Source organism: Equus caballus, chromosome 16, assembly GCF_041296265.1.
Source record: "Equus caballus isolate H_3958 breed thoroughbred chromosome 16, TB-T2T, whole genome shotgun sequence".
In the NCBI taxonomy this organism is placed as follows: domain Eukaryota; kingdom Metazoa; phylum Chordata; class Mammalia; order Perissodactyla; family Equidae; genus Equus; species Equus caballus.
The window spans coordinates 18,872,837-18,896,579 of record NC_091699.1 but is presented as its reverse complement, the minus strand read 5'-3'; the positions used below and the strand labels follow the sequence as shown (position 1 = coordinate 18,896,579).

General features: G+C 50.7%; 1 protein-coding gene and 1 long non-coding RNA gene across 9 annotated transcripts in view; one reads left to right on the top strand and one right to left on the bottom strand.

Moving 5' to 3' along the window:
* SRGAP3 (SLIT-ROBO Rho GTPase activating protein 3) overlaps positions 1-23,743 on the bottom strand; it is a 245,774-nt gene that overhangs the window by 116,232 nt on the left and 105,799 nt on the right. For 6 of the 8 annotated variants that reach the window (XR_011427199.1, XM_014731442.3, XM_001495686.5 and 3 more), the window contains exon 2: positions 17,641-17,833. The exons of the other annotated variants lie outside the window; for them this stretch is intronic. Coding sequence is in view for 5 of the 6 variants with exons in the window: in XM_014731442.3 (XP_014586928.1) it covers positions 17,641-17,833 (193 nt within the window). In the remaining variant the exon portion in view is untranslated. The remainder of the gene's footprint in view (positions 1-17,640; positions 17,834-23,743) is intronic. 8 annotated transcript variants of the gene reach the window in all.
* On the top strand, positions 10,347-14,385 carry LOC138918192 (uncharacterized). Its single transcript, XR_011427201.1, has 2 exons — positions 10,347-10,474; positions 13,545-14,385. It is a non-coding gene; the product is annotated as an uncharacterized lncRNA (long non-coding RNA).

Here is a 23,743-nt window from a genome sequence, read left to right as displayed (position 1 = left end):
AGTGGAAGGTGATAAAGCACTGTAACAGAGACACACGCAGAGCATCAGTTCTGCTCGAGAAGTTGGAGAAGGCGCCGCCCTCCTCTGCTCTCCATGTCCCAGTCACATGGGCCCTTTTGCTTCCGTGCCAGGTTCTTTCCCACCCAGGGCCTTCACGCACAGTGCTCCCTCCATCTGGAACACGTTAGCCCCGCTCTTCTCCCGACAGCCTCCTTCTCTTCCTCTAGGTCTCGGCTTCAATGACGTCTCCCCAGAGGGCACACCTCTGACCACACTGTAAGGCAGGGCTTTTCATTGTGGTCCCGGCCCAGGGGCATCAGCATCACTTGGGAACTGATTGGAAATGCAAATTCTCAGGGCCACCCCAGACCACTTAATAAGAAGCCCTGGGAGTGAGCCCGGCATCTGCGTTTTAACCAGCCCTCCAGGTGACTCCCACGCACGCTGGAGTTTGAGGACGTCTGCCTTAAGGAGTCTCCATTCCCCCACTCACCCTACTGGAAGTTCTTCCAGAACAGGGACTGTTTTTGTTTTAGTCACCACATCCAGTGCCCAGCAATGGGCCTGACACACAGAAGATGCTACGGAAGAGAGACCCATGAGAAAAGGTCACATTGTGCTGGGTCTTGAAGAATGGGTAGTTTTCCAAATAGAGGGGCAGAGACAGATGAAATTGTAGGCAGAGGGAACTGCGTGCGGATACAAAGATAGAGAAGTGGCTCAGTGAGCTAGAATTCTGAGTGTGTTAGAGAGGAGTCATAGGACACGAGGCTGAGACACAGGTTAAGGGCATGACTGGGGGGTGGGCATTGAATGCCAGGCTAACGAGTTGGGACTTTACCCTCTGGGCCATGTGGTTCTCAACCTGGGTTGCACACTAGCATCACTTGGGAAGCTTTGAAAAACACCAAGCTCCAGGCCCCATTCAAGACCAAATAAGTCAGAATCTCGGGGGCAGAGCTTTGGTATTAGTATTTCTTAAACATTCTCTAGAAGATTCTAATGTGAAATCAGGGTTAAAAACGCCTGCTGTAGACAGTGGAGTTATGGCTGTTATCTAAGCAGAGGTATGATCTAACCAATGTATGTCTTAGAAAGATCACTGAGGGCAGACTGGAGAATAGACAATGGATGCGTGGACAGGTGTGAGCACAGGCATGGGGCTAGAGGCAGGAGGACCAATCAGAAGGGAACCTCAGTCCAGGAGAAGAGAGACGAGGAGGGCCTGGGTGGTGGCAGTGTGGCCTGAGAGACTCTCACCAGGAGGGCAGGTCATCTGGGAGCCTTCCTGGAAATAGAGAGGAGGAGGGAGGGGTGGACGGTGATCCCGAGGTTCAGAGCTCAGGCGACCAGGTGGATCGGTGGACGCTGATGGCCTGAACCAAGACGAGGACTACAAGGGGAGAAGGTGGTTTGGGGGGGAAATACTTTGCTTATCTCATTTTTCACTGCTTCCTCGGTGGCGATGGAAACGGAAAGATTAAAAGAGAGATGAGATAATTGAGCTGTTCCCTAAATTACTTCGGAGGCTTAGCTCAGCCTGGGATGCAGGAATTGAACAGCATCAGGGAATTAAATGTGCAAAATTTATGGCAGTGACAGCCAGAAGGTACGTTTCAGGGGGAAGGAAAGAGACAAGTGTTCTTGAAATGGTGCGGAGGTGGTGGGATGGCTTAGGGACCATTAATTAGGTCACCCAGCCAGAGATTGGATAAGAGAAAGGCAGAAAGGACAGCGCTTTCCTTATCAGAAGCTGGGCAGGAGGCAATGCAACCTCAGATGGAATTACAGGGGGAGGCAGAGCGAGTGGAGGCGAGGAGGAGAAAGTCACCTGAAAGCAACCAAGGACTTGTCAAGCTCAAGTGAGCAGCTGCTGGGAAGACGAAGGCTTGGTTCATTCAGGCTTTCATTCATTCAGCGTCTGTGTCTGTGTGGACGTGCCAGGCATGGCTAGGTGCTGTGGATGCAGCGGGGACCAGGGAAGGCAGGACCCTGCTCCCACAAGCCTTCCACTCGAGTGACAGAGGCACACAAGGAAACAAGATGAGACTCAGCCTCATAAATGTGGTGACTGGAAGGAGCCTGCGGAGCAGAGGAAGGTCCCCTGACCCAGATCTGGTGGTGAGGTGACCATGGAAGTCTTCCTGGAGGAAGCAGTTTCTACACTGAGAACTAAGGGCTGGAATGGAGTTTGATAGGGCAGAGCTTTCAAGGTGGAGAAATATGATGAACAAAGGCCCAGAGGGAGGTGGAGAGAGCAGGCTGGGGAGTGGAACACAGCTGAGGGGGCTCGAGCATGATGTTCTGGGGTTGGGGTGGGAGTGACAAACGAGGCTGGAGAATTAGGCAGAGGCCACATAGCCAAGGGCTTTTAAGTCCCATCAGAGGTTTGAGCTTCGTCCTGAGGTCGGCGGGGAGCCGTGGAAGGCTCAGAGCAGGAGTGAAAGGGGACACTGCATTTTCAAACTCTTATTCCGGGTACAGTGCGGGCTCGAGGAGGCCAAGAGGGAAGTTGAGGGATTCAAGAAATCCTTAGGTAAACCGACTAGACTTGGACATTGATGGGATGAGGCTGGGGTTGGGGGGTAGGAAGGAGAAAAAGATGTCCAGGATGACTCCCAGGTTTTCCGGGTTGGGCACCTGGCAGAGCAGAGGTGGCATTCACTGAGATGAGGAGCAGGTCCAGGGGGCGGGGCACGGGGAGGGGCAGGGAGGGAAGGCGACGAGGTCTCTTGGAACATGGCGGGTCCAAAGGGCTTCTGGAACATCCAGATGGGCTAGAGAGACAAGTGCGGAAGTGGGCAGCAGGCCCTCGGGTGATATTTGAAACCATGGAACAACATGGAACTCTACAAATGTGTGTGACCAGGTGGCAGAAGAGACAGATCCCCAGGAGGCTGGAGGGAGGGGCAGGGCCAGGCTCCTCCCACCCGCTACCTGGAAGACAGCCAGGATGGGGAGCAGGTGCTAGCTCGTCCTTCTCTTTGAGATGCTGTCCCAGGCCTGCCATCCACCAGCAGACCCGTCCTCTTGGTCAGGACAGCACAGGAGCCTGCTTGTTCCACTCCCCCCACCTTCTCCCAGCCCTGGCTCCCCTCGTAGGGGGCAGCTTATTTGTAGACCAAAAGGCTGGGGTGAACAGGGCCGTCCACGGCCAGGGGCAGGGCAGAGTTGACCGCTCTGTGGAAGGCTGCCGTCTGCAGCCTTGGCCTCAATGGTACCAGGCTCTCACCACGTTACAAGGAAGATGGAGGGCCACCGATGGGACCCAGCACGGTGAAACAGAAAGACACGTGGACCTAGGGGTGGGGGTTAACTATGTCCACACTGCCCATGCAGGTCAGCTAACCCCTGTGGCCTGGCTACTCAAACCACATCATTAACATTGGGATTAAATACCAGAAATGAGCTCCCGGGTCATTCATTCAGCAGCTCATCCACTCAGTACATTTTTATTGGCTATTTCATAGGGACCAGACCCCAGGGACACAATTTTGAGCACAACAGACACAGTTCCTGCCTCCATGGAGCCTACGGTCGCCTGGGGAGACTGACTGCCCTCAGAGAGTCCAGCCGACGTGTGTGGAGTTAAACTGCAGGCGGGGCCAAGGAGGAGAGCACGTGCCTGAGAGCCCATAACAAGGGGACCCGGCCTGATTTCGGGGGTCCCTGAAGTGTCCCTGAGGAAGGAGTCTTCTGGCTCGGCTCTAAATGAAGAGTTGGAGGTGAAGGGGACCATGAGGGTGGTGGGCTTCAGGGAGAGGGTCCCAGGTAGAGGGAACGGAATGGGCAGAAGCTCACTGAGGGGCTAGGAGCTCAGAACAGAATACAGGCCAGTGTGGCTGGAGCGTAGGAAGCAAGGGCGGGAGGGGGGAGGGGAGGGGGCAGGCGCAGGGTCTCTCGGGCTCTGGCCAGCGCCTAGATCACCATCCCGTTGGCCAAATGGATCACACCAGGGCCACAGGAAGAAGCGTGCAGGCCAGGTATGGCAGGTGGACACCTGCCTTCAGGGACCTTCAGTTCTGCGCTTCCCTCTTGAAAGTGACCCAGCTCTCCACGCCAGCAGCCCTTTTGGCCTGCCGCAGCCACCCTTTGGGAGGACATCAAAATGAACCTGGACCGCACTCTCTCTTCCGAGGCACATGGTGAGCAGCCTTTCTGCTTTTCCAATCCTGCATCCCAGTGTCTACTCAGCAGATGGAAGCTGCTGAGCTAAGGCATAATGTGAGAACTTTCACATATATATGTATATATCTTCTTTTTTTTATGGCCAGGAAATAGCAAGGAAAATTTCTGGTGAGTCACAGCTTTCTTTCTTTGGCTAAGGAGCTGGGTACAAGGCTCTAAGAGACTGTGGCTAGAGGAGAGAGCCCGTGCCAAGCTGGTGAGTTAGGACGATGCAATTAGCAATGAGCCAGCTTCTCGGCTGGCGCCGGAAAATTCCGCTTAGCAAACAGAACCCACTTCCAGGCCTGCAGAGCCCCGCGTTGCAGATGGATCCAAAGCCACTGCTCTGGGATCGTGGTCCCTCTTGGGGGAGGCAAGCTCCTATGGCTGACACCGTCCCCAAGGCCCTGAGTCCCTGCCTCTGGCTTCCTGCTCCCTTCCAGGACGTTCCTGGGTCTTGGGGATGCTTGGATGGCTGCCAGCAAAGCTGCCTCTGAAAAGTGCTCCCTCAATTAGTTGCAGGGCCAAAAAAGGTGTGGTCAACCTCTTCTACCTAAGCTGCCTCAAGCAGGATTTGGAATTCATTGCCCTTGCTCAGAGCATGAGTCATTAATTCTGCAAATATTCACTGAGTGCCATATCTTTGGAGCCAGGCAATGGTAAGCAAAATGAGTCATGCTCCCTGATTCACGGAGCTTACAGTCCAGTGGGGCCTCAGATGACAATCAAATAATCACACGAGTAAATAGGAAACTGCTTCGGTGAGAGGGGCTATGAAGGAGAAACGCACGAGGACCTCCGCAGCTCCCGGTCTCCAGCACTCCCCCTATTTCATCGTCATTACAGCACTCCCACGCGCGAGACCTGTCCTGTTCATTTCCTTTCTGGTTCTGACACCTCTCCACCTTACGTCTGTCCTGCTCACCACTGTTTGCCTGCTGCCAGGCAGCGCTGGGCACACAGTCGGCTGAAGAGGTGAAAAGTGCCACTGAGCTGGAACCAGAGGATGGGTAGGTTTTAACATGGCACAAGGATAAGGGAGAGTGTTCCTGGCCATGAGTGTGAAGGCTCTGTGTGTATGGGCACCTTCTAGAACCCAGAGAAGGTGGGTATGGCCAGAGAGCAGAGAGGATGGGGCGAGGGGTGGAGACAAGGCTGGAGAGGCAGCGTGAGCTGGGGCCTGGAAGGACAGGGTGAGCATCTGGGCTGTGTCCTCCTTTCCCAGGGCTGCTGCAACAAAGAGCCACCGCTGGGGGCTGAAACAGCGGGAATATGCTCTCTCCGTCCCCCAGGCTACAAGTCTGAGACCAGGGTGTCAGCAGGGCTGGTCGCCCGTGGGGGGCTGTGAGGGGAACTCTGTTCCATGCCTCTCCCCTCACTGCTGGTGGGTTGCTGGTGGGCTTTGGTGCTCCTTGGCTTGTAGACACATCACCCCAATCTCTGCCTTCACCTTCACGTGGTGTTTTCCCTGGGTGTCTGTGTGCAAATTTCCCCTTTTTATAGGGACACCAGTCATGTGGGTTTAGGGCCCAATCTAATGACGTCATTTTTCCTTGAGTACCTCTACAAAGACCCTATTTCCAAATAAGGTCAAATTCCAGGGTACTGGGGTTCAGGAGTTCAACACAGGAATTTTTGGAGGACACAATTCACCACACAATAGGCTGCCACCCCAAGTGGAGCAGGAGCTGGAGGAGAGTTCACATGATCGCTCAGGCATCTTTCCTGTACGCATCAGAGGAGCAAATGGCCCCGTGACACAGAGGATAAAGTCTCACCTCCTCAGCTGGCGTTCAAGGCCTGCCCCCCTGCCGCCAGTCCAGCCCTCCCCCTGAGCCCCCTCTGCTCGCAGGAACCTCCTCCAGGCAGCGGATGAAGCTCTGAACCAGGGATGGGTTTCATCATTTATCTATTTTTTGCCCCTCAGGGAATCTGAGGCCATTGGACTGGGAGTTGGAGAGCATGATTCAGGTCTGGACTCTGCTGCTAAGTTAGCTGTGTGTTCTTGGGCTTGTCACTCCACCTCTCTGAGGCTTTACAGTCTCATCTACCAAATGGGTGGGTGAGTGACTGAGTGGCCAGAGAAGATCTTTCAGATCTCTTTGACAACAGCAACCGTATTTTCCAAAACCAAATGTGTGTACATGACCTGACAAGGATTTTTTTCCCGATTCCCCAACTTATTTGTTTGAAAAGCCTAACAAGAAGCACAGGATAGGGGCTGGCCCGGTGGCGCAGTTAAGTTTGCACATTCCGATTCCCAGCGGCCCAGGGTTCGCCAGTTCGGATCCCAGCTGCAGACATGATATCGCTTGGCAAAAGCCATGCTGTAGCAGGCGTCCCATGTATAAAGTAGAGGAAGATGGGCATGGATGTTAGCTCGGGGCCAGTCTTCCTCAGCAAAAAGAGGAGGATTGGCAGTAGTTAGCTCAGGGCTAATCTTCCTCAAAAAAAAAAAAAAAACGCACAGGATGGCCACCGTTTACCCTTGTATGTATTCATCGTCAGTGACAGGAGGCGAGGCTGCTGAGCTCTGGGAAGGGAGGCAGCCCTTCCTAGGTTATTCGCATTCCTGGCTCGGCATCTTTGCACGTTCTGTCTTTACCCACTTCGAATGCCTCCCCTCTTCATTCCATGCAGCAAAATCCCACTCTTCAAGGTCTCGTTCAACGGCCTTTCCCTCGGGGATTCTCTGAGATCCACAGATGGTTCTGTCGGAACCGCTCATTTTGATCTTCTCACGTAGTTACTTCCGGATGACACCCTTTATCTTCTTGCTTAACTCACCTCATCTGTTGCCACTCACACACGTGGGGCTTGTTTCACCACTTATTCAATAAGCCCCCGGAAGGTGGGGATGATCTCATATTTCCTTGTATCCCACCATAGCCCTTGGCAGAATCGGACTCATTCATTGATTCATTCATTCATTCACTCTTCTAGTATTTTTTTGAGTATCTGCTCTGTGCTAGGCTGTGCTAGTCATGGAGGATTAAAAAGATGACTGGATGTGCCTTGAGAAGGCTCACAATCTAGTAGATGAAGTTAACACAAACCAAGAATTATTACGGCTATTGTTCAGAATACCTTTAGCTGAAGTGACAGAAATGCTCACTTCAGACTTGGCTTAAGCAAAAACAGTAGTAATGGGAGGAGGAAAATTTTAAAGGATCAAAAACTTTTATCAGAAAATGTAAAAGAATAGGAGGTGGTTGGCCTCAGGCATAGCTGGATCCAGGGGCTCAAAGGAAGTCATCAGGATCTGGTCTTACTCTCTCCATCTCTTGGCTCTGCTTTCCTCTCTCTCTGTGTTGGCTTTACTCTCAAGCCAGCCTTCTCCAGACAGAAAGTAACACTAGTCATCCCAGTAGGAAGAGAGCTTTTCCCTAGTCGTTCCACCGAAAGTCCTAGAATTATATCTCATTAAATTAAAGCTCTGTGGCCAAGGTAATGCAATGCAATCTAAAAAACTCTAGATATTGTTATGAAAAGAAGGAGGGAGAGATGCTGAGCAGGGGTGAGTAACAGATGTCTACTATGTTATACTGTGTGAGGAACGGGATCCCAGAACAGTGAAGGAGGGAAAGAGGGAATGGTTAATCCCACCTCAGGTGGATGGGGAATCACAGGAACATTCTCTCTGGGCCTTAAAGTACACATAAGAGTTTGCCAGGTGGAAAGAGTAAAGATGGCAGCATCCTGCAGGCAGAGGGAAGCCTGAGTGTGAAAATGTGACAGGACTTGGGTTGTGCTGGGGTGATCTGGCCAGGGCAGAGGTGAGGCAGGGGCGGTGGAAGAGGAAGCAGCAGTGGCAGAAGGGCCTCAGAGGTGAAGGCTGAATGAAGGTTTGAAGCGGGCCAGTGATGTGATCGCCGGGGCAGGAAGGCCAGTTGGGAAGCTGAGCAGCTGTCTGGGTGAAGGGAGGAGTTTGACGTGGGGCTTTGCCTTGGAGCCACCTGGGGGCAGACGGAGGGCGTGAGGCTTCAGGGCAGGGGGACCCAGTGGCAGTTCACTGACTTAGAAGCTGCCTCTGGCTGATTCCGGCGCAGAGGCAGAGTAATTCCTAAGGGGAAGGACTCTGTGCACGGGGTCAGCCGGCTGCAGCAGGTTCCGCTCACGCGTGCTGGCGCGCTGTGGAGCCAAAGGCAGGGGTTCAAGCACCGGTTCTGCCCTTCACCAGCTGGGTGACCTTGGGAAGTCAGTTAAACCTTTTTTGCCTCATCTGTAAAATGGCATTGATAACACTGACCTCACAGTGGCCCTTGCTTTATTATTATTTATAATAATCTTTTATAATACATTTGTAACGTGTTCTTGGAACCAGAACGAAAGTCCCTGCCTCATTAGGCAATGCCTGGCCAATCTCATCCTCTCTTTACCTGCAAGCCCCTTTACCTTGGTTTATCCATCTGTAAAATGGGTGCACCACGTGGTGTGTGCAGTGCTAGGCAGAGGAAGGGACCCATGGCTCCACTGGCCAGTTCTTTCACCAATCGGCTGTGGATCCTAAGCCAGGGCTCCCACTGGCTGGCCTTCAGGTCCCTCACCTGTCAGGTAGAGACGATGACACCTTCCTTGACCCCCTCCAGCCCCACAAGTATTCTTGGGAAGATTTAAGCAGCTAAAGACTGGGGCTGCCCTTGCAAAGTGTAAAGTACTATATAATCGTCGAAGGTCATTATTATCCTATTTGCCTAATAGAATCGAGTCAAAAATAAACCCTGCATATTACTGCTTATTAAAATCTCCTTTATTACAACATCTATTTTTCATTTTTAGAGTAAAATTTAAATGATATGCATGCATATACGTATATTAAGCATATCAGACATAAATAAATCATGTCTTGGGTACTTTGGAAGTCGCTGATTATAGTCTCTGAGGATTCCAGGAAACCTGGCGTGGGATCCGGGAAAGGGCCAGAAGGAAGAACTGGAAGGAGAAAAAGGGGCTGTGGCCATCAGGGAGCCCACTCTCTAGGCTCAGCCTCTGCCTTAAAATCCTTCCCAGCAAAGCAAACAGGAAGGTGCAGGACGGAGAGGGGGCCATGAAAGACGCTCACTTTCCAGGAGGAGCTGGAAGGGGCGCTCGGGGGTCCCATGTCGGCTTCGGGATCTCTGCCATCCCTGCAGACCAGCCTACTTCATCCCTCCCTCTTGTCTGTCTTTTTTTACGTAAATGAATTTGTTTTTTAAATTATTTTATTGAGGTCATATTGGTTTATCACACTGTGTACATTTCAGGTGACCATTATTATATTTTAGTTCACCGCCAATAGCCTAGATTTTATCCATCACCTTTATGTGCCCCTTCACCCCTTTTGCTCTCCTCCCCTCTGATAACCACCAATCTGTTCTCCTCATTCTTGTGTTTGTTTATCGTCCACAAATGAGTGGAATTTATTTATTTGCAGAAGACTTCCCTGATCTTAGTTAAAAAAAAAAAAATTAAAACACCAGCATCACTTGCCCTAACAGAAGGGAACTGAAAAAGTAAGTTCAAGGAAAAGCAATGAGTATCATTCAACCCTCGGCAGACGCTGATGCCCAGGCCTGCTGTCTGTGTGTTAAAAGGGAGATTAGAGAGGCCTTAGCAACACACTGCACCACCCCAAGATTGTCCCCTCGAGGCAACTGCAAAGATTGAAAGAGAACTGGAAAGAAAATTCAATATTCATGGTTCACGGGTTATCAGTGACGGTTCCCTCATTTTTAGGAACATTGACCTGCTCTGACCATCCATCACATTACAGAAATGAGCCCCTAAAATGCATACCCACCTCCACAGAGCGGGAACTCACGCCTCCCAAAGCAGCCGTTTCCTTGCTGGGCAGCTCTAGCTACTAGAAGGTTCTTAAGGTTGAGTTGAAGTCTGCTTCTCTGGAAATGCTACCCTTGGCCCTCACTTCTCTCCTTCTGCAGCCACACAAAATAAGTCTATGTCCTTCATGTATCTGAAGAAAGCATTTGGTAGTATCCTGTCTTTTCAGTTATTCACTCAGAAACCCTTGATAGAGCTCCTATTATGTATCAGAGACAGGCAGGGAGAGAATGAGACAGAGACAGAGAGAAAAAGACTAGAAATGCCCCTTGCCTTCAGGCAGCTGGCAGACTGAAGTGGGAGAACCAGACATGCGGACTGGATCATTCCTTGATAATCTGACCTGAGCCCCACGAGAGCGACACGGATCACCGTGGAAGGTCAGAGGAGGAGCAGCTGACTGTGGGCCTGGGATCAACAGCAGGGGCTTCACAGAGGAGGCGAACCCCGAGCTGGCCCTGGTGGATGAGCAGGAGCTGACCAGCAGGTGAGGAGGGAACCCCTGATGCCCACACAAGGAGGGTGCGGTCTACACTGATGAGTGACCCTCAGGAAACATTAAACAAGCCCAGAGAGGTGGGGAACATACCCAAAACCATGCGGCTAGACGCAGTTTTGCATTGCGGAGCCAGTTAAGCAAGATGAGGATGCTAGCTCTGCTGCTTAACTGCTCTGGCTGTGTCCCTCTGGACAGATTAATTGCACAAAACCTCGAAGTTTACAACTAGGAAGATGGAGATAGTAGCTGCCTCAAAGGTCACAATGTTGACCATGAAGGCTGACTAACACGATGCACGTAAAGTATCCAGCAGAGGGCCAGGCACGCGGTAAGGTGGATGCGGGGGTGTCTGAAAGATCCGACAACCCGCACAGCACAGGCACCGGGGGACCAGCAAGGATCCGGCTGCCACACTGGGAGCCATGTCATCTGGGTCACTGGGAGAATGTCAACTCCAGAAAGCATTACTGGAAAGCCACTCCTGGTGCGACACCCATCACCGTAACAGTAGCCACTGTGCATGGGGACAGCAGCCCCCCGCAGGACCTCCCCATTATCCCCTCCTCGTTCTGAGCAAACCTTTTCTTTCTGAATCCTCTGCACATTGATAGGCTCATGTATCCGCTCCAAAAGTGCTTCTCTGCTTAGGATTCACCTGGAAGGCGAAGTCTAAATTATAGCATCTTTTTAGGAAAATCTACATCTGTGAAAAAAAAAGTCTGTGATGCTTTATCCACAAAAAGAAGCCCTTTCTTGGCAATCCAGTCAGTTATTCAACGGAATCCTCCCTCCCAACTGCTCCGTGAGGCTGAGATGCTCCAAACCTCCTTGCAGAGACAGTTCACCAGGACTCACTACCCAGCCAAGCACCTCCCAGCTCCTCCCACATTCTGACTTTCCCCATTTTAAACCTTTAGAATAGAATTCCCTGGTGCTTTTTTTCACAGCTGTCCAAACAGCAGCAACCAACACGTAACCTTCTGGGGAGAGCATTTTTATCAGGTATATCCCCTGCAAGGTCAGGGATATCAAAAACTGACAGAGCCAGAATGGAAGCGGGCTGTCACCTCGCAGACAGAACACGATTTGCAAGCCAGGCTAATATTCCAGAGGGGAATCTGGTGTTTGCCTAGAAGAGAGCTTTTCAAACTGGGTCCCAATGAGGGCTAGTTCAGGAAAATATTAATAAGCATACGGGGGAGGCAGAATTCTGTGGTCAAATAGCTTTCAGAAAGAAGTCAACCGGCTTACTTATTGCAAAACTGGAACCACCCAACTTGTCCGGAGGATGTCCACCTACCCCAAGAAGCGGGTTATAAGCCCCTTGTGTGTAGCCCTCCATCCCACACTCCTGCTCAGGAAGGGCTCCCAGCTCCAGGCCCTTAGAAGGAAGCCACGCTCAGGTCAGCCTGGCTGGGAAAGGGCGGTGGGTCATGGACTTTACGCTGGGGAAGAGGAGGGGCCTGGAAGGCCAATGGGGCGTGAAATTGAGCTGTAAACAATTTATCATCTAGAAAATCATTCTGGGCGACAGGTCATCAGAATTCCCCTGGAGGGCTTGTTAAAACACAGATTGCTGGGCCCCACCCCAGAGTTTCTCACTCAGCAGGTGTGGGGGAGGCCCCGGGCTTTGCATTTCTGACAAGTCCCCAGGTGACGCCCATGCTGCTGGTCGGGACCACACTTTGTAAACTAGAGCTCAAGCCTCCTGTGGTGCCAACTCCCCAGTCAGGAGAGCATTGTGAAGTCCACACTCTGTCATCTCAGCAACACCGTGCCGGGTGCCAGGCACAGGAGAGGGCGACCCTTCGCCCAAATGGCCTCCCCAAGCTACTAAGGCAACCAGCCTCAGTCGCTGCCTCCCACCATCCCCAGCCCAGAGCAACTCTAATTACCACTTGACCTTCATTCATTCATTCAACAAACATTTAGTGAGTGCCAATCATATGCCAAACCTGGCACCAGGGGCTAGGGACCCCAGGTCATGAGTCACTCTCTCTGCCATCTCAGAGCCCATAGACTAGTTGTCAAAAGGGGGACAGGCAAGAAAACAGGCAATTACAGCACAAGGTGGCAGCTTTTGCCTCATTCCCATCTCAAGTCAGAAAGGGGAGACAGCCTCGATTCCTCCATCCTGCCTCTGAAAGATTCCTCGCCACTGTCTACTCATCATCTGCTCCGCCGTCACCCAGGCCATTACCACCACCTGCCTGCAGAGCCGTGTTCCCACCCACCCCACTTGTCTCTCGTCCCCTCCAACTAGGGTGCTCTTTGAAAAACAGAAATCAGATCATGCTCCTCCCCACTTATCATGCCTCAGTGGCTTCCCACTCTGCCCTCAGTCACCAGTTCCAGCCCTACTGGCCTCTCTTCCCCTCCCACTGCCCGAAGGGCGGCTCCTTCTCATCCCCCAGGTCTCAGCTTAAACGCCACTTCCTCCGGAAGCCCTCCCTGCCTGCCATTCTAGCTCAGTGTGGAGGATTACAGAGGATGCAAAGCCTTTCTCGGTTCCCCAAAGAGAGGAGGGCTTCATTTCCTGTCCGCTTGCAGCTGAGCTAGCGCTGAGAGGGGGAATGCCATGCCAGTTCCAGGCCTGGCCTTGAAGAGGACTGAGCTTCCCCATAGCTCTCTCTGAGCCCCGAGCTCCTGCGTCTGCACTCCCACATCTGGCTGACGCACCAGGTGGAGAGGCCCTGACACCTCATGGAGGGGGAGGCAGCCCAGGGGAGCCCAGCCTTCCAGCCATCCCCACTGAAGCGCCAGGCACATGGGGGAAGCCACCTGGGACCCTCCAGCCCAACCCTGCCACCAGCTGAATAGCACCAAGTGATTCCAGTTGATGCCACATAAAGCAGAAAAACTGCCAGCTGAGCCCTGTCCAAATTCTTGACCCATGAAAGCATGAGACCCATTACATCTGGGGTGTTGCTGTTACGTAGAACAGAGAACCTGAACACTTTGCATTATATTTGTTTCCACCCTAGCAATCACTTCCGACAATTTGTCTTTCTTTTACTTGTTTTTTCATATTTGATTCTTCATTCCTCTCCTCCACTAGATGGTAAATTCCGCCACGGCAGGAACCAAGTCGACCTAATTCACCACTGTGAACCGGGGCCTGGCCCTGGTCAGTACTCAATAAACACCAGCTGAAGAAGCAAATCGACAAGGACAGAACACCAGGGGCACACGGAGGAAGCACCGGGTCAGACTCAAGGGAGCTTTCCAGGCCTGAGGAGCAAGCAGGTGGCGGGGTTCGAAGAGCACGGCCACAGGGTTGGGTGTCTGCCCCAACCACACCCACTCCGGGCAAGCCCCAAGCCATGTGCTCATCTCTCAAGAGAAGGGACTGTATCTGAGAGCAGGGACTGTCTCATTAATCCCTGTGTCTTCAGCACGGCGCACCGTCCAGGAAAATAAGGTCCTCAACACACGCATTTCAAATAAATGAATGACCCACGTGGCTTCTGGGAGAGAGAAGCCCAAGCTGGAAGCCAGGAACCCTGGGTTTTCTCACTCAACAGCTCGCTGTGTGTCCTTTGTGAAATGAGCCACGCAGCTTGTCTGTGCTCAGTTGGCTTGAGATAAAACCACGGCCTCCCTCTCTGCATCTCTGGGTTATCATCACGATTATAAGAGAGCAGAGAGGGGCCAGCCCTGTGGCGCAGCAGTTAGGTTCGCACGTTCCACTTCTCTGCAGCCTGAGGTTCGCCGGTTCGGATCCCAGGTGCGGACATGGCACCGCTTGGCAAAAGCCATGCTGTGGTAGGCGTCCCACATGCGGGGTAGAGGAAGATAGGCATGGGTGTTGGCTCAGGGCCAGTCTTCCTCAGCAAAAAGAGGAGGATTGGCAGTGGTTAGCTCAGGACTAATCTTCCTCAAAAAAAAAAAAAAGCAAATATGTCAGAGCGCTTTGAAAAAAGGTGTTAGAATAAAAATATGTGATGGTAGAAAAGAAACATAAGATGATACTCTTCTCTAAACGTTCGACTTGCCCCAGGTAAACCCTCAGGGCTGTCATCTGAGCCTCTTTGAATTGCCGGCCACATGGAACTCAGCCCAGGTGAGTCCAGCCCTGGCCACAGCACCTACTGGCCAGCTGTCAATTTTTCAGTTGCCTAGGTGGGCAGGCAATAGCTGGGGCCTTAGAGAGTCGTCGTGGCCCATGGAGCAAAAGGAGGAGCACTGGACTTAGAGTCAAGAGACTTGAGTTCCTGATGTGGACTGAATGTTTGTGTCCCCCGAAAAGTCCTATGTTGAACCTCCCCCCAGCGTGATGGTGGGAGGAGGGCATTAGGATTGGGTGAGGTCACCACGGTGGAGCCCTCACAAACGGGATGAGTGCCCTTATCAGAGTCACAGAGAGCTTGCTTCCCCTCTCTGTTCCCCGCCTGTGAGACACCGCAAACTGCAAAGTGCCAGTGGCTCTCATAGAACCCGAGCACGCTGGCGCCCTGATCTCGACTTCCAGCCTCCAGAACCGTGAGCAACAGGTTTGTTTACAAGCCATCCAGTCTACCGGGCTTTGTTACAGCAGCCCAAAGGGACTACGACAGTTCCCATCCCAGTTCTGCCACTAATTTGCTGTGATGTCTTGGGCAAATCAAGTCCCTCTCTGAACCAAATTTCTCAGCCAGAGCAGACTTTACGCACCAAGTAAATCCCCTCCCTCCCTCACTCCCTCCCTTCCCCCTGCTCATTCAAACACCCATCTCTGCCTGGCACTGGGCCCGCTGCAGTAGAAGAAAATGACAAGACCTGGGCCCTGCCCTCAAGACCCTGAGAGGCCACCAGGCAGACGAACACTCTTAAATGAAGTATTTGTAAGACAGCAGGACAAGCCTTCTCCGGACAGCCCGGACGAAGGAGCCAGAGCACAGCACAGACCCTGTGCATGGAGGTCCAAAGAAGAGGCCGCCAGGGGTCAGCACTGGTTGGCGCCAGGGTCAAAGGGCAAGTCCAGGCATCCCCTAGAGGCTCCTGCCTCCAACGGTCGTTGGGGGCTCTGCCGATGCACTAGCTTGGTGCAGAGGGCCCGCCATCTGCACCGGCCTGGGCCAACACCCTAATTAGACTTTCATAGTGTGTGGAGCAGCGAGCTTGGCCCGACTGCCAGCTGGGGCTCCTGTTCCGTCTGGTAGCCTTGGTTAATGAACCCGAGGGGCTGGCCGAGCTCATTACAGGCGATGCGAGGGAACAGGGGACCGCCACCTGTGTAGCCCGTGCCCCGCCTTTCCCTGTCTCCCCACGTTCACACTGAGAATGGGAAAGGAGCTGATTCCAAACCGAGAGGAAGCAGACGGCAGGAGCTGAGGCTCAGCCCGACCTCCCAGCCCCGGATGGCCCGAGTGACAGCTCAGCCTGAGTCGCGCGGGCCTCCACACATGTGTCTGCGCCTGCGACTTTAGGAGAGTGTCCGCATCCTGGGGCTGCTCTCGGGCTGCACCCAGGCCCTTCCTTATCTCAGGCCCAGGAGGCACAACGAGAGTGAAGGCTCAGATCTGTCTCTGTCCGGTGACTGATCCACAGACATGTTTGCATGAGCAGATTCCTCAGGTCTTCACTGTCCTCGACTTAAAGATGAGGTAATGACAGCCACCTGGCACAAAGGAAGCGCTCAGTTGTGCTCAGTAAATCGTCACTGCTGTTGTTATCAAGACAGGCGAGAAAAGGCACCAAAATGTGAGCACCGGTGGCTTCTAGGTGGCAGGCAGGACTCTGAGTGGGTTTTTTTTCCCTCCTACTTTTAAGTACTTTATAAATTGTACACAATGGGCATTTTACTTTTGTCATTTGAAAAATCCCAATTTTCCCCAAAAAAGATATCAGAAAAATGAGATTATGTATGAGAAAGAGCCTAGACAGTGCCCGGGAGGAAGTGATTAAGCGAAGCCTCCTCCTGCAGTGAAAGTCTGAATCAATGAGATTGGGCAGAAAAACAAGCAGGGTGTTTGCAGAGGGGTAATAAATTTTTGCCCTTTAATAAAGCAATTTCTTACCCCCAAATGTCAAGAGAAGAAAGCACAAAAGTGAGTGTGCTGTGGCACAGACCAGGAGAGGTGTAAGGGAGTTTAAAGGAAGGGAGCTCCCTGGCCAAAGCAGAATGCAAAATTAGAGAGTAAGGTGGAAGCAAACCAAGCGTCCATCGACGGATGAATGGATAAACAAAATGTGGTCAATCCCTACGATGGAATATTATTCAGCCATAAAAAGGAAGGAAATCCTGTCCCATGCTACAATAGGGATGAACTCTGAGGACATTATGCTCAGGGAAATAAACCAGTCACAAAAGAATAAATACTGTATGATTCCACTTACATGAGGTCCCTAGAGTGCTTAAATTCAGAGGCAGCAAGTAGAATGGGGGTGTCAGGGCTGGGGGAGGGGGATTGGGGAGCTAGTGTTTAACGGCTCCGGCGTTTCAGTTTTGGGAGATGAAAAGAGTTCTGGAGATGGATGGTGCTGACGGTTGCACAATAGTGTGAATGTGCTTGATGCCACTGAACTGTACACTTAAAACTGGTTAAGATGGTAAATTTTATGTTATGTGTATTTTAGCACAACGGACCGAGCCGCCACAAACGTAGGGCTTGAGATACGAGAAACTAGCACGCGGAGGGTTTGTGCCTCGTAATAAGTAAATAAGGCCGGGAAAGAGCTCGGCACCGGTCCTCCAGGGGAGAAAGGAGGAGAAATGCTCTGAGCATCTGCTCTATGGAGAAGAAACACTGAGGTCACCGTGCTGAAGGAATTCGGAAGTGGGTTCGCTGACCCCCAGATAGAAGAGAACCGGATAGGGCCAGGATGCCCTGAGAGGAGGCGGGTGTCACCTTGGCCCAAATGGAGGCTAGCAGTGTCTGGTGCTTGGCGGCATAATAATGGCAGCAACAATTTATTGAGCGCTTACTGTCTGTGACAAGCGCTTTTCTTGGGTGACTCCAGCATTCCCTACAGCCTCCTCATGCGTAGGAACGACTGCTCTCCGCCGTTACACTCAGGAAGATGGAGCCTGGGAGGTGTTACCCTGCAGACCCAGGGCCTCACACGCAGGCCATCTGCCTCCAGCGCGTCCTCGCCTCCTTTCTGCTTTGCTGCCCGCCGCCCGCCCACCCCAGCGCGGCCTCCCAGCGCCCGGAGCCCTGGCCCCTTCTCACTTGAACTGGTGCTCCCGGGAGCTGCGGATCTTGGAGGAGAAGCGCTCGGCCAGCTTCTCCAGGCTGCGGGAGTACTCGAGCTCGATCTCGGCCTTCCGCCGGAAGAACTCCTGCAGGTCCTGCAGCAGCTGCAGCCGGGACTCGGATTGCTGCTCCAGGCATTTGAACTGCTCCGCCAGCTGCGTGCGGATCTCTGCGGGCAGAGGCAACGAGCGAGGCGTTAGGCTGGGGGTGGGGACAGCAGCGGACCACACAGCTGGCCCAGTGCCTCCGGGCCGACCTGCAATTCCAGCAGCCCCCTCCGCCCAGGGCCTCTCCAGGCGTTGGCAGCACGATCTGGCACCAGCTAGTTTTTGCCACATGGTCTAACCCAATGTTTCCCAAAGTTGAATCATTACATGTCACCACCATGATTTCTGCCACATCCACATGCCACCAACACTATTATTTCTTCCATATGATCTAGTAAATTGGCTCACTTTTCATACCGAAATGAACTTACTTAAAATGAACAGTTTTATGTCACTACAATAAGGGGGAAACTAGGACCATGCTGGTACATAGAAAATTAATTCAACACACACAAAAATTGTGTAAAATTCTATCTAGAGACTGTCGCTTACCCAAGGCCCTAAGCCTCAGCTGCTCGCTCTCTATCAACAACAGGAAAATGGGAGCGCGCAAGGTGTTAAAGAAAGACTGTCTCCAGGTGTAGTCAGAGCCGAGAGAGGGCTGAGAAGCGACACCGGTCGCTCCTGGGTTTCAGTCTTATTTGAGGCCGTGTCTGTGCTCCACTTTGTGTTACCTTGAGCTCCATGCATAAACATCTCAGGTGCCCTAGGGGAGCGTCGCTCACACTTCAGGAAATACTGACTGAGCAAACCAGGTCTGTGCAACCAGGCCAAAAGTTCAAGAGCTGGGAGTTGGTGATAAATCACAGGCGACTTCCAAAGACCACAGCCAACCTCAACTTCAAGCCGGCAGTGTTGACCCTGCTGCTGTCCCCATGCATTAACTCCTTCTCAGCCCACGAGCTTCTCGACAGACGAGTCCCCACAAAGCACCCTGCTCACAACAGCTCTCCACTCAAAACACCCCAGACCCACCTCTGCCTGAGTATTAAGCCCAACGCCCTAGCATGGATTCAAGGTCATCCGCCCCTGGCCCTGAACTCACTTTCTCAGGATTTACCAGCAGTGGACCCTCCAGACCATCCCAGCCAGTCCTTGAGATGTCCAATCCCGCCTGCATAAATGGGCCCCTGTCTGCAGCGGTGGCCAGCGCCATCTTAGCATCCTTCAGAGAAGCGGTCTTGAAAGGGGACAGCCCTACCCTGGGGTACACGAGGCCCTCCCCGGGGTACACAGGCAGGAAGAGTTATAAGGGAATCAGCCTGAGATCCTGTTTCCATCCCCACTCTTTCCTGCCCTGCCTGAGAATGTGCTTCAGTCTAGACGGCACCACTGCTCTCCTTTCCCATCTCCCTCTTCTCAACGTTTCTTCTCCCTCTTCGCAGAAGGAAGACCAACTTCTTCATCTAGAATCTGATTATGGTGCAGTGCCCCAAAGTGTCAAGATATCTGGGTGCCAAAAAAAACGGACGATTTAGAATTTTGGTGTTAGCAAATCTTCCTTTGGGAACATAAATCGTTGCTATTCAAAGTGTGGTCCATACACAAGCAGCATCAGCAGAACCTCAGGTCCCAACCCACACCTTCTGAATCAGAATCTGCATTTTAGTAAGATCCCTGGATGGTCCTTATGCACTACAAAGTATGAAAAGGACAGCCATCAACACCCCCATCCATCTCACTATGAGAAGCATTTCCCACACTATCTTACTTATTATGTTTAGTAATTATTTATCAAATGTGTAAAATATTGATGTTATTTTTTAATTTTTTTTTGGTGAGGAAGATTGGCCCTGAGCTAGCATGTGTTGCCAATATTTTTTTTTTCTCCCCAAAGACCCAGTACATAGTTGTATATCCTACTTGTGAGTCCTTCTAGTTCTTCTACATGGGATGCTAGCACAGCATGGCTTGATGAGCGGTGTGTAGGTCTGCACCCAGGATCCGAACCGGCAAACACTGGTCCCTAAAGCAGAGTGCATAAACTTAACCACTATGCCACCAGGCCAGACCCAATATTGATGTTATTTTGATGAATTGTGTATGTGATCATTGTAATGATAAATCAATCCAAAAGAAAGATACTTCAAGTTTTACGGTGAGAGGAAATTTTTTAAATGTCCATTTTAATTTACATATATATTTGGGGTAAAAAGAAGTACGATAGAGTAATCAATAAAAAAGTTTCAAGCATAAAAATATATTAAGAGAAAATTCTGTGAAAGAAGTAGAAGGGAAGTATGTGTTGAGGAAGGAAAGACAGGAGCAACGTAAAATTTCTGACTGCACGGGCAATTTTTGGTGGATGGCGATGGATACCAATGTGTTACAGTATTTACCCTATCACTCAGCAACTGTGCTCATGAATACATACCCAAAAGAAATGAGTGTTTATGTCCACCAAAATATATAGACAAAAATACTCCTAGTAGCTTTATAGCTAAAAATCAGAAAGAACCCAAAATGTCTCTTAAGAGTAGACAAGCTTTTTGAAATGTGAGATATTTATTCAATGGAATATTATACAACAATGAAAAAGAGGAACTACTGCTACCTGCGGTGACAGCCTTGAATCTCACAGATCTTATGTTGACTGAAAGAAACCAGAACAAATGACAGCGTGCAAAACTAGTTTATGGTGATGGAGGTCAGAGAAATGGTCACCTTTGCGGGGGGCGAGGGGCAGTGTTGACTGAGAGGGGGCACAAAGACACCTTCTGGAATGCTGGAGAGATGCCACACCTCGATCTGGGCAGTAGGTACACTGGTAGAAATGAACCAAGCTGCACACTTAAGATCTGGGCATTCTACTATATATATGTACATGAAACTTCAATAAAAAGGCAAAATAAAAAATTGCTATGTTAGTTTCCACTTGATACATTTAAGAGAGTAGTGTAACTTTATTGTACAAGGTCAATATTCACATTATGGCAGAAATTATATCCTTTGTAACTACTTAAACTTACAATGAAACATTTCAGATGTCAAGTTAAAATGTGTGAGGTGAAAGAGACTTTTTTCCCCAAAAAGTTCATTTAGAGGGTAGGCAAGCAAAAAAGTTCTAAAACCACTGCTTTAGAGCCCACGTCAGGCACGGCTCCTGCAGGAAATCTGGCCTGCTTGGCCCGCGGGCACCCCTCTGACCGGCCGTGGTGCTTACAGCTCGTCTCAGACGCCCTCAGGCTGCGTGTCACATCTGCCTTAGCTCCCCAGATGAAATCTAAGCTCTGAGGGCAGATTCTCCTGGCACATGCAGGTCATCAGGAGATCAATATCCATACAGAAAATTTCTGTTTACCCTTAGAAGGGCTCCTAGCCCAGGATGTCAACTATGGTGATAATGGGCGTCTCACCTGACACAAACACACACAGAAAAACACATCACACACACCCCACACACTCAAACACATACTCATACACACATACCCCCCACACTACACACACTGACCCACCACATACTCATGCACACAGACCACACACCACACATACACACACAAAACGTGGATATTATCATCTATTACTAAGATGAAGAAACCAAAGCTCTGTGTAAACCAAGATCAGGAAGTTGTCCAAGGTCACATCCGTTCTGTGAACTGGACCACACCACACAGGGACACTGGTGACACGCCCTATTTGTTGAATTGGATTGAGACGCCATCACACCCCCAAATGCCAGCCCTGCCATATCAACCCAGAGTTATAAAAATGCTTTCCAAATATTTTTCAAATTGCTTTTATTCCATCCACTACTAGGAACCATAACAGTCTTAATAATAATCGTGAGCACTTCCAGAGCACATTATTCGCTCCAGGCCCAGTGCCGAGTTCTTTAGATACTCATCTCACATATTCTGTACAGCGTCCCCTATAAGGTGGGCGCTACCAGTGTTCCCCCACTTTTCCCCGTAGACGAGGGGGTGGAGGCCCAGAGGTAAGCAGCCTCTGGTCACGACAGCTGGCATGTGGCAATCAAGCCCGGAATCAAGCCCAGATGCCTCAGACAAGAGCAATGACCCTCCGGACACCTCACTCAGAGGTTGTGCTATTTTAAACTTTAATCCATCTGTACTCAACCTCTTGTACTCTTTTTGCAACAAGATAGTGGTCTAAAGAGATATTATTTATCAGAAATGCTGCAGCCACTGCCTTCCTCCATCCCAGGGCATAATCAGGAGCCAACGTTCTCTATTTTAGAGGAAAAGCTCCTAACTCACATCGTGACGACAGCAGATGATTTGGAAGGAACAGAGAAACCTCCCCCAGTTCACACAACCAGCTGGAGCCTCCAGCCTGGTCATGCAGGGGCCCTCCAGCAGCTCGGGGGCTCAGAGTCAAGTCTCTCTGGCAGGAAGCGGCCCTGGCAGGAGCGAGACTGCAGCCGCCGCTCTGGAACCCTGAGGGGATTGGATTACCCATCTCATTATTTCCAGCTCCCTTCCAAGTTGCTCCTCCTTGCAGCCGGCACAGATTTGGTTTTTCTCCTTGAAGATTTCAAAGGGAGAGAAAAAAAGAAAATAAAACAGAATTGCTCCCAAGGCACAGACTTCATTCAGCAGACAGTCCCCCCAGGGGGCGGTTCCAGCCACAGCACAGCACTGAGTGGCAGAAAAATTTAAAAGGAGATGGGGCAGGAAGGATGAGGCGTTTGGAAAGTCTGGAAAGGCTTTGATCTCAGAAGCTTAGAGCTGAAGATGACCTCCCTGATCGCCTAGTGCAGCCTCCTGGTTTTACGTAAAGAGGCATGAGGGCCCCAGAAGGGGCAGAACTCATTCTGCTGCCCAGGTCTCCTGAAGCACAGCTCTCCTTGTGTCACTCTCCTGATAAAGTTCTCCATGGCTCCCCATTGCTTACAGGATCAAGGTCAAACTCCTCTGATATTCAAAGCCCAAGAATCTACAGCTTGTCTATCCATCCCCCATAATACTCCTGCTTACTCTCCAAGCAACAGTCTCACTAAAGACCACTGTGCCTGCACCAAAGCCACCACCCGTGGCAATACCCAAGGCAAGCCCCATGCGGGAGAACAGTTTCCTCACACTCCCAGCCCGCTCACATCCACAACCTCACAAGCAGAGAGAGCGAGGAGATTCTTCAGATCCAAGGTAATTAGGAATTCTATTTTTTAAAAATTAATAGACTATTTTTAAAGCAAATTTAGGTTTACTACAGAAATACAGAGTTTCCATATACTTCTCTCCCTCCCCTGCACAGCTTCCAGTTATTAACCTCTTGCATTGGTGTGGTACATTTATTACAATTGACGGACAATACTGATACATTGTTATTAACTACAGTCTGTAGATTACATTAGGGTTCACTCTTGCCGCATGCACAATGTCATGTAGCCATCATTATAGTATGTTTCACTGCCCTAAAAATCCCCTGGCATCCTTCCCTCCTTCCTCTCCCCAGCTCCCGGCAACTACTTATCTTTTTACTATCTCTATAGTTTTGCCTTTTCCAGAATGTCATAGAGTTGGAATCACACATTATGTGGGCTTTCTAAACTGGCTTCTTTTACTTAGCAAGATGCATCTAAGGTTCTCCCGTGTCTTTTCGTGGCTTGATAGCTCATGTCTTTTTTTATTGCTGAATAATATTCCATTGTCGGGAATAATACAGTTTCTTTATTCATTCACCTATTGAAGGACATGTTGGTTGCCTCCAATTTCTGGCACTTATGAATATTTTGTGCAAGCTTTTGTGTGAACATAAGTTTTCAACTTATTTGGATAAATATCTTTTTATTAACAGACTATGTTTAAGAGCAGTTTTTGGTTTACAGAAAAAAAGGGATTCTATTTTTAGATAGGGAATACAAGACTCTTTTAAACTAGTACAAAATCCACAAAGTAGAAAGGATTTAAAGAGAAAAGTCTCTCTCCTACCCCTGTCCACCCACCAGGTTCCTAGACCCGCTCTGGCAAGGAACCAAGTTACCAGGTTCATGTGCATCCTTCCAGAAATAA